Source organism: Hyperoodon ampullatus (genome assembly GCF_949752795.1).
Source record: "Hyperoodon ampullatus genome assembly, chromosome: 3".
NCBI lineage: Eukaryota > Metazoa > Chordata > Mammalia > Artiodactyla > Ziphiidae > Hyperoodon > Hyperoodon ampullatus.
In genome coordinates this window covers 73,417,135-73,428,418 of record NC_136916.1, presented here as the reverse complement: position 1 = coordinate 73,428,418, position 11,284 = coordinate 73,417,135, and the positions used below count along the sequence as shown (strand labels likewise).

At 35.1% G+C, this 11,284-nt stretch overlaps 1 protein-coding gene across 1 annotated transcript in view; it reads right to left on the bottom strand.

The window, feature by feature from the left end:
- CERS3 (ceramide synthase 3) overlaps positions 1 to 11,284 on the bottom strand; it is a 98,054-nt gene that overhangs the window by 62,408 nt on the left and 24,362 nt on the right. The window contains exon 3 of the mRNA XM_079701391.1: positions 2,961 to 3,139. Within this exon, the coding sequence (XP_079557517.1) occupies positions 2,961 to 3,139 (179 nt within the window). The remainder of the gene's footprint in view (positions 1 to 2,960; positions 3,140 to 11,284) is intronic.

Genomic DNA, 11,284 nt, shown 5'->3' with positions numbered 1-11,284 from the left:
CAAGCAGAACCTCAGGGAGAAGTAGCGTGGTCTGAAGGAAGAGCACCAAATGGGGCTATGAGGCCTGGCTACTTGACGCAAAAACCAACCCTCTGGGACTGTGGAGGAGCCACTCGAATTCTTTGACTCTCACCCGTAAAATAAACTGGACTAGAGAGCTGTTTGCCCTAAAAATGTTTGAATCTGAGGTTGAGACAAGCTAGCAAACCGGAATGCCCTGTGGATCACAATACCTGCTTTATGTCAGCCTTATGGCACCACATTTTCTTTAGATATCTTACAGAACTACACACTCATTTGTTCTGCAGCAGTTCTCATCGTGATTTTGCTGAGGAAATGGGCTAGTTAATAAGTTCTTCTGTTCCTTCATTTTACCAACAGCAGGAAAACTGATATGCTGGCCAGAGATATTGGTATGTTATCACGGTTCTCTCTCAGTACATCTTGAAGTTGTCATTGAGATACACACAGAGCGAGACACACACATATAAAAACAGTGGACACATAGCTGCACATACACAGTCACAAAAGAAGTGTGCGAAATCGCAGATCAAAACTCTCAATGGAGAGGCTTCCCTGGCAGTCCAGGGACTCCACGCTTCCAATGCAGGGGGTGTGGGTTTGATCCCTGTTCGGGGAACTAAGATCCCATATGCCGCATGGCACAGCCAAAAATTTTTAAAAATGAAAAAAAAAAAAACTCCCAATGGAGGTTCATATGTACAGCATTTTGGACCTCATCAATACCATGTTATACCCTTCTGTGCTAACCAGTCCAGAATTGATACTGTATATACTGTAATGTTTTTGTTTTTATTGGTACAGTCTATTGCAGCTGAAGAAGCATCCTCAGATTTGTGTCCTCAGTTTCTTTTAATAAAGTCAGGTGTTAGGTACCTGTATTACCACTGCAGTGCCTTGAGATTACAGGTTCGGAATACCCACCCATCCCTTGAATCAGCACAAACTTAGTCCTCCCAGCAACTTGTCTTATTTCAGTTATAAATTAAGCAAAAATGCTATCTGTATGACATTGGCCAAGTTAATGTGTGGACGTATTGTGGTATTATTTTGTTTCCACATCTGAAATCACTATTAAGGCATGTACTTTGCCTTCCTCTACCATATTCTTCTATCTTCCTAAGTTCTAGTACTTTTATTCTATGGGCATTTTACTGGCCAACTTGTCATCTTGATCTGTTATACAAATACTGCCTTGATTTTGTAATCTATGAGCAATACAAATTAGGTGTCTTAATTATGTCCCTTCATCTTCATGGTTTAGTAGAGGAAGCTTTCTAACACTTGGGGTTGATATATAATATTTCTTTTACTTGATGCAAATGTCCAAATTATATCTACACTAAGCCAGGCTGTACTGTCAATTGAGTTAGAACAAATACTCACACACACAGCTCCAGACTCTGAAATACATTTTTAACATTCTATTCACAGATAAAGATATCATTTGGGCATAGTAGAAACAGCACTCAACAGGGAGCCATGGGCCAGGATCCAGCTGGGGATTCAGCCACTGATTAGCTGCATGACCTAGGACAGGTCATTTCCTCTGTTGACCTTAGTTTCCTCATCTCGATCATAAAGAGAAAAGATGACCTAATCTCTAAATCTGTTTCAGCTTTTCTTAGTTTTTCTTTAACTGTCACATGGCTAATTTCTCTCCATAGCAGAGAAACTTGATAAGAGCCAAAATTTCTACATATTTAAAAATATCCTAAAAAGCTGTACAGCAAGCACAGCAAGTAACATAGCTACCACTGTTCTTCATGTTTTATGCAAGGTATTACCAAGGTTAGTTATTCTCAGAGAGAAACAGAGAAGGATAATAAGGACTCTCTGAAAGAGTCCTAACTTTTCATAAACACAGCTAAATAATTTCCTGTCTGAAAAACATGAAATGATGCTTAGGCATTATTATCACCAGTGGTAACAACAGTATTTAGATGAATGACTGCAGTCTTTTAGAGCACAAGGAAATAAAGAACACGTGGAGATGGCTTGTCAGACTGTCCTCATTTTAGAAAAAAAGGCACATACAGAAGCTGAGGGCAGAACAAGTTAGAGGCAGTGCTGGCTAGCTGTGAACAATTCTGAACACGATGCCTGGTACTATGTGGTCAGACCTCAACATGGCTTCTTTGTGCAGGGAGCCCACCAGACCGGTGATAGAACGGCTCACAGGAAAAGCAAGTGAATTCAGCAGATAAGTTCAGGGCCTTAAAAATCTATCTATCTTAAAATTGTGTTAGCACATACTTTTGACTTTTAAATTACTGGTGAGAGATGTCTGTATTCGTCATAGAGGGTGTGCCACTTTTGGAGAAGTGTTTATTTCATCTCTCATTTAAATATGGGGGTATAACTAGACTTGCCTAGACACTATTATTTTTAAATATAACTTTTAGGTTAAAGCCATTTTCTGTGGCGTAAACATGCAGTGCACCATAACATTTCATCAAGTACATCTCATATTGAGAAGAGATTTGTGACTCTCCTAACTGTTCTGTCTCTGGGGAGTGGGTAGGGGCACAGTGTATTTCTGAGTATTTCGAGGCCTTGGATAAAATAAAGTGTCCTGCTCAGGAAAGCCACCCAATAGACACTTTCATAGTGTGTGTAGTATATATTGATGGTGTCACAATTATCAAAAGTGTCAGATATGGGCAACTCTGACTTAACAATGATCTTTTTTCATTAGTATACTTTGTATATACCCTACCATTAAAAATTAAATTTTGACATATACAACCAAATTATGGCATTGATTGTTAGCATTCAACACTAGCAACATTTGTAGTTTTATATTATAATATTTATTTGTCATTTTATATTATGCTCAGAATGCTGTATAACTTATCAATAGGGAAAAAAAATTCAAATGATTCAAGTCATTTGCTGCTCAACTGAAACAGATTTTTTGCACAGATAAGGTAAACCACAGATGATTGAAACATTAAGAAAGGAGATTTTAAAATCCAAAAACAAAGAATCTGTACTTACTTGAGATGGTTCCCTTGTGGAATGTTTGAAAAAATTCTCTAAAACAGTATTTGGTGTAATCTTCTTTCGAACTTCCTCTTTAATGCCAATTGTTTTTGCTAGAGGTGAAGCAATAAACCTACAAAAATATGAACAAAAGTAAGTTCAAAATCTGAGAACGAATTCACAATGTCACCAGAAAACTCAAGCTGTAATTTTAGATTCCAAATGAAAGATCAGTCATTGGGCTATCTAAAGCCAATATCTGCCTTACAGAAACTCAAAGAGAGCAAAATTTGAGAACTTTTATACACGCAATAACTTAAGAAAATAAAATATAGTTGACTCTTTAACAACATGGGGGTTAGGGGTGCCAACCCGCAGCAGCACAGTTGAAAATTCTCCTTGTATAGCTTATAGTCAGCCCCCGTGTAAGTGGTTCCTCCATATCTGAGGTTCCACATCCATGGATTCAACCAACTGTAGATCTAGTACTGTAGTACTTACTATTGTAAAAAATCTGCTTATATGTGGAGCCTGCAGTTCAAACCCTTGTTGTTCAAGGGTCAACTGTACTTGCACAGTTCTAAAATCCATTTTATGTAAACCCAAATATATTTATATACAAGATCCAGGAACTGGGATAAGCCATTCTACTTAGAGTTTCATTTTTAAGACTACCAGGGATTAAAATAAATAATAGTTTTGTTATTAAGGTTTTCTTTGGTGATACTATCTTCAAGAAATTATTATGTCCCTATTTGAAGTTCTAACTTATGAAAAATGGCATGACTCTTGGGTAAACATCTAGGAATGGGATTGATGGGTTATATGGCAAGTATACGTTTAACTTTATAAGAAACTGGCCCAATGTTTTCCAAAGTGTCTGCACTATTTTACATTCCCATCAATAATGTGCCAGAGTTCCAGTTATTCCATATCTCTGCCAGTAGATGGTATTGCCAGTCTTTTTAATTTTAGCAATTCTACTGCATGTGTGGTGGTTTTTATTGACTTTTACATTCTAGTTTTTATTATTTCCTAACTTCTGCTTATTATAAATTTAGTTTGCTTTTTTCCCTTGTTTTTTAAGGTAGAAGGTATTGATTTGAGATCTTTCTTCTTTTTAAATATAGGTGTTTACAGCTATAAATGTCCCTCTAAGCACTGCTTTTGCTGAATCTCATAAGTTTCCGTATGGTGCTTTCTTTTTCATTCATCTCAAACTATTTGCTAATTTACCATGTGATTTCTCCTTTGACCCATTGGTTATTTAGAAGTATGCTGTTTAATTTCCACATATTTGCTTATTTCTCAATTTCCTTCTGTTATGGACTTCTAATTTCACTCCATTGTGGTCAGAAAACATGCTTTGTATGATTTCAATCCTCTCACATGTATTGAGATTTGTTTTATGGCTTACACGTGGTCTATTCTGGAGAATGTTCCTTGTGCACATGAGAAGAATGTGTATTCTGCTATTATTGGTGGTGTGCTCTACAGATGTCTGTTAGGTCTAGTTCGTTTATAATGTTAATCAAATCTTCTATTTTCTTGTTGATTTTCTGCCTAGTTGTTCGATACATTATTGAAAATGGGGTACTTAAGTCTACAACTGTTATTGTTGAATTGTCGATTTCTCCCTTCAATTCTCTTCATTTTTGCTTCATGTTTTTGGGACTATGTTGCTAGGTACATATATATTTATAATTGTTATATCTTCTTGATAGATTTACCCTGTTAGAGTAAAAAATGTCCTTTGTCTCTAGTAACAATTTAAAGGCTGTTAAATTGTCTGGTATTAGTATAGCCACTCCAGCTCTCTTTTGGCTACTGCTTGCATGGTATATATTTTCTCATCCTTTTACTTTCAACCTATTTATTTCTTTGAACCTAAAGTGTTTCTCTTGTAGAAACCATATAGTTGGATCATATATTTCTATCAAGTCCTCCTATCTATGCCTTTTAGTTGGAGTATTTAATTCATTTACATTTAATGTAAATTACATTTAATTACTGATAAGATAGGATTTATATCTGCCATTTTGCTATTTATTTTCTGTATAGCTTATGCCTTTTTGTTTCTCATTTCTTCTATTACTATCTTGTTCTGTGTTAAATAGATATTCTGGCATACTTTTTAAATTTTCTTTTTTTTTTTTACTGTTTTTAAAAATTACCTTCCTAGTGGTTCATCTAGGGATTACAATTAACATCTTAATTTATAACCTCCTAGCTCAGATTAATAGCCAAATGATTTCAGCACTATACAAAAACTCCATGATCTCCCCCTCTGTGCTGTTACTGTCACATAAATTATATATTTATAAATTGTGTTCTCATCAACATACATTTATGATTACTATTTTATGCAGTTGCCTTTTAAATCAGATAGGAGAAAAACATGTTACAAGCAAAAAATGAATTTATATTTTCTTTTTATTTCTTATGTAGGTAACTTTACTGGTGTTCTTTATTTCTTCATGTGGATTCAAGTTAATGTCTGTGTCCTCTAATTTCAGTCTGTAGGACTCCCTTTAGTATTTCTCATAGGGTAGGTCTGCTTAGCAACAAATTCTTCCAGTTTTTGTTTATCTGGGAATGTCTTAATTTCTCTTTCATTTTGAAGGATAGTTGTGCTTGGTTGACAATTTTTTCTTTCTTTTTATTTGTCCTCCCATTGCCTTTGGCTTCCATGGTTGCTGATGAGAAATCAGTTCAATCTTACTGAGGATCCCTTTTATGTGATGAGATGCTCCTTTCTTGCTGCTTTCAAGATTCTTTCTTTGTCTTTCAACATTTTGCTTATGATGTATCTAGATATGGATCTCTCTAAGTTTATCCTACTTGGAATTTGTTCAGCTTCTTAGATATATAGATTAATGTTTGTCATCAAATTTTGGGAAATTTTTAGCCAATTATTTCTTCAAATATTTTCTATCCTGTTCATTTTCTCCTCTTATTCTGGAGTTCCTGTTATGCATATGTTGCTGTGCTTGATGGTGTGCTACAGGTCTCTGAGGCTCTTTTTTTTTCTACATTTTTTTTTTCTGTTCCTCAGACTGCTGACTTTTTCTTTTGCCTGCTCAAATATGCTGTTAAGGCCCTCCAGTGAATTTTTAATATAAGTTATTGTACTTTTCAAGTCCCAATTTCTATTTGATTTCTTTTTATAATTTATAATTTTTATCTCTTTATTGATGTTCTTAATTTAGTGAGACATTGTTCTCATTCTTTCCTTAGTTTTTAAGCATGGTTTTCTCTAGTTCTTTGAACATATTTAAAATAGCTGACTTAAAGTCTTGTCAAATAAGAAGTCCAACATCTAGGCTTTGTAAGGGACACTCTCTATTGATTGATGTTTTTTTCCTGTGTATGGGCCATACTTTCCTGTTTCTTTGCATGTCTTATAATTTTTTGTTGAAAAGTGGACAAATTTAATAATATAATGTGACAACTCTGGAAATCAGATTGTCCCCATACTCAGAGTTTGTTGTTGTCCATTTGTTTGTTTACATTTTTGAAATGATCCGTAAAGTCTGTATTCTTTGTCATGTGTGGGCACTAAAGTATCTATTAGGTTAGCTTAGTGGTCTCCTAATGATTAGACAGAGACTTCCTTAAATGCCTGGAACCAATAAGTCTTCCAGTGTTTACTAAGGGGCTCTGTGTATGTTTCAGGGCACACCTTCAACACTAAGATAGTGGGCAACTCTGCCTTCGCCTTCACTTCCTGTTTTCACAGAGCCTCAAGGTCATCCAGAGGTGAGAACTTAAGGTCTACTAAGGTCTTACCTGAGCATGTGGATGGCCCTGGGCATGCCCAAAGCTCTACAAATTCAAGTGGTCTTCTAATTTCCAAGAATAATAAGTCAGAGCTTTTCAAAACCCCCTATGGACATATCATTTCCCAGCTTATCTTTTAAAAAGAAAAGCTGTTAGTTGATTGTTTGCCCCAACTGTTATCCATTACCTCAGGCAGTTCCAAAGTTAATCAATTGCATCTAATTGTTTTAGACAAGCACCCGTCCTCTCCCCAAGGAAAAAGGCAAATAAAGACAGCTTGTGAGTAACGCCCTTCCAGGGAACCACCAGACAGGTCAGATAATGACAGTTCTCTGGGAACGATGCTTTGAAGGAGCTCCAACTCTGTTCTGCTTCCTTCAGCGGCTGCCAGGCACTGGTTTCCACTGAAATTGTGGGCTGTTGGTTTTTCAAGACTATCACAGAGGAAGAAAGGTAAGGACAGAAATAGGGCAAGTTAAAATGCCACAAAGCTTGCTGTTCTTTCCAACAGTCAGCTATTTTTCTTAAATAACACTCTCTGGATTGCTGCAAGTCTTTGGCTAATTCTAAATTTTGAAAAGTTGATCTTGACAATTTTTGCTAGTTTTCTGATTTTAGGAAGGAGAAAATTTTCAGAGGCCCTTACTCTGACATTTTTGTTAACTTTCAGTGTATAGTGGTTTTAATGTTGAATATCTTTTTATGTGTTTACTTCCTATTTGTATATCTCCTTTGGTGAGGTTTCTGCTCAAATATTCTGCCCATTTAAAAAAGTCAAGTTATTTCTTTGTTTATTATTGAGTTACATATTCTGAATTTAATATATTATTGAGTTATATATTCTGAATTTAAGTCCCTCATCAGATACAGGTTTTGTTCACATTTTCTCCTAGTCTGTCTTATCTTTTAATTTTATTGACATCTTTTAAAAATAACTATTAATGCATTTTTACATATCATATAATTCACCATTTTCAAGTATACTACTCAGTGATTTTTTTCTTTCTTAGTAAATTTACCAAGCTGTACAATTATCACCATGAGTCAGCTTTAGAACATTTTCATCATCCCACTATAATACCTAGTACATATTTACTTTAATCCCTCTTTCCGGTTAATCATGTCACAGGCAGTCACTAATCTACTTTCTGTCTTTATAGCTGCACCTTTTGTGGATATTTAACATAATGGAATCATACAATGTGTGGTTGCTTGTGCCTGGCTTCTTTCACTGAGTTTAATGTTTTTGAGATACATCAATGTATTTGGACGCATTTGGAGTTCAGTCCTTTTTATTGCCAAATAATCTATTGTAGAGATGCACATACATTAACAATGTCTTTTGAAGAACATTTTAGCAATTTAACAAGAGAAATAAAAGCATATGCCCAAATTCTTCTATTCAAATGTTCAGAGAAGCTTTATTCATTATAGCCCAAAACTGTAAAGAATCCAAATTTCATCAACTAATTAAAGGATAATAAATTGCAATATATCAATATGTTGAAAGACTACTCAGCAATGACAAGGAATCATTGATACGTATAATGACATGAAAAAAATCTCAAAAGCATTATGCTAAGTGACAGAAATCAGACACAAAAGACTATAACCTATATGATTCCATCTATAGGAAATATTAGAAAAGGGAAAATTATACTGACAGAAAGCATTTTAGTGATTGCAAGGAGGTAGCAAGTAGGAACAGGATTAACTGAATAGGGTACAGGGGAGTTTTCAGCCAATGGAAATCTCCTATATCATAATCATGGTGATAGTTACATGACTGTATACTTTTGTCAAAATGCATCAAATTTTGGATGAACTTTCTTGTATGTAAATCACACCTCAGTAAAGATGATTTTTTAAAAGCATGATATGTCCCTATTCTTCCTTCATTTCTAACAAAGCCTCCATTGTCTGCCAGGTCAGGCTATTCTAGTACTCAGAAGTTTCTGTGTTTAATTAAATGCTGGAAATTTTAGTTATGAATGATCATTTAACCCTTAAATTCATTGTTTATAACCATGGAGTTGAATAACAATTTTCCTAGGGACTTCCCTGGCGGTCCAGTGGTTGAGACTCCACACTCCCAATGCATGGGGCATGGGTTCGATCCCTTATCAGGGAACTAAGATCCCACATGCTGCACTGCGTGGCCAAAAATTAAAAAATAAAGATAAAAAATTTTCCTAAAATACTCTGATAAAATATATAAGCCAGTCCAACTTCCAGATGGCTTAAGTTCTCCTGAAAATGACCTATACATTTCAGAGACATATAAAAACAAACTTATTATGCACCAGATGTACACAGAGCAATGTGGATAGATCATAAAGCACAGTGCTGTATTAAAATAAAGAAGATATGGAAGAAGGTCTTATCACCATACCATTTATGTCAACTAACAATATATGTACTTTATGTCCATACTCATGTTTTACTGGGTTATACAAACAAAAAGCCATCAAATACATACAGCAGGAATGGGAACAGGACTAGGAAATGAGGATAAAAGGTAATTAATGAAAATGTTAATTCAAATCAGTCAATCAATCAAAAGAGATCTAATACAGACCAAAGACAGCATGCTGTGGTTCAAGGAATATGATTAATTCCCCCTCTGCATAAAACTCCGAATAAAACAAAAACTTAGATGATCTTAAAACCAACAAAGATTCAAAAAACATATATGACAGGATTTTGGATAAATAATAGAATTGGGTCACTTATCTAACCTACTAGTTAAAAATTTTTATTGGAGAAAACACTCGTTTTTACTAGTAGAATAACACAAATACAAAATGGTTTAATATGGCAGGGTTCTCAATCACACTCACTCAATGTTATCTCCTCAAATATTAGAAATGAAGAAATTAGCAAAAATAAAAAAGCAAAGCAGGATTAAGAAAAGAAGATTTATTCAGTAAGGGAACACAACCAATCTCAAAGCCAAACGAACTATAACATTCCCCTCTAGAGAGTCATGTGAGAGATAAAGGGTGGATAAGCATACACAATGGATAAAAATACATATCCATAGCATATTTGCTGAGATGAGGATCATATCTACAGTCAAAGCATTAATTTAAAGAAGAAAGAGAAATAATGGTCCTGTTTGTTAACATGTCCAGGCTTCAAGGACAGAAATAACATTTTCAGTAGAACAGAGGAAGTATATAAGTGCAGTTTTCTACTTTAGCATTATCCTTTCATTTCAAAAAAATCTAGAAAATCAATCAATTCATCTTATGTAAGTGTAAATAAATATGAATAGGTACTTAATTAAAAACCTATTTTGAAAAAGGAGAGAATAAAGAAGCACAATAAGTATTTGATAAACTGAACTGAAAAGAGGAGGGAAATGACAGATCTTAGCTCTAGAAGGACCTTAGACTAAGATGAAATTTCCTGAACTTTCATTTTATTGATACAGAATAGAAGGGAAAAGTCCAAGAGGAAGAAAAGAGAACGTGAACTTCTGCTCCCATGTAAATGGTTCAAAGTTAGGTTAATTACCAGGGAATGAGTCTCAGGTTTGCTATTACTGCAGAACTGAGCCCTCAGATGGCCTCATTCAGACGCCCTCAGATGGCCTCATTCAGTCACCCACATGGCCCGCTCTTCCTTTAGCACTACATCTGTGAGTCACAGCACTACCTGTGAGTCAAAAGCTGAGCAATTCCAGAGCACTACCCTCCACATACTTTTTTTTCAATATTGTTTTATAGAATAAAAAAGAAGGCAGGCCTAGGCAGATATTAAGCATGTGAAGTTTAAATACTTCTCCTAAACAGAAACAATAGCCTATTGCCATTAAGATTGATTCCCATTTCCTAAGGACTGAAAGGCTCTTTCACCAGATTTAATCAGAGGGTTTTATATGAGAGAACAAAATATCTGAAGTAATGCAAGTCTCAGATAACATTTAAGTCCAATGTACGTATTTTGAGACTGTTTCAATTGAAGACGGTTAGCAATAATCCTTTTTCAACTCCTGTAAACTGCTACACCTACCCTTCTTTAAAGAATCCCATCATGCCCTCATGTTGCTCAGTGGAAATGGTAGAGGTGGGGTATCTATTCATTGTACCATTAAGTAAAAGCAAAAAGATTACCTTCTGATTTTACCACCCCCATCCCTGCCTTGGACTCTTCCAGGACCATAATTTACTCTGAGATAATGTGCTTAGTCCACAAGTGCTTAAATTTGAGTAGCTTAGATCCTCTCTAAATCATACTTCAGACACAAAAAAGAATGTATAGAAGAGTCTGGATATACTAGTTAGAAACTGTTATTCTAGACCCCTCCCCACCAAAAAAATTAAAACATAAGGTAAAACTTGTAAGGAAAGGAAATTCTAAATACAAAGCAAATGTCAGTCACTTTCAAATGATCTACTTGTTTGTTCTTTATCCATCTGTCTCTCTACTCCTTTCTGGGGAGGGCCCTTACTTCCTCATCTTAAATGGCTCCTTGGTTAGTGGTTAGTACTAA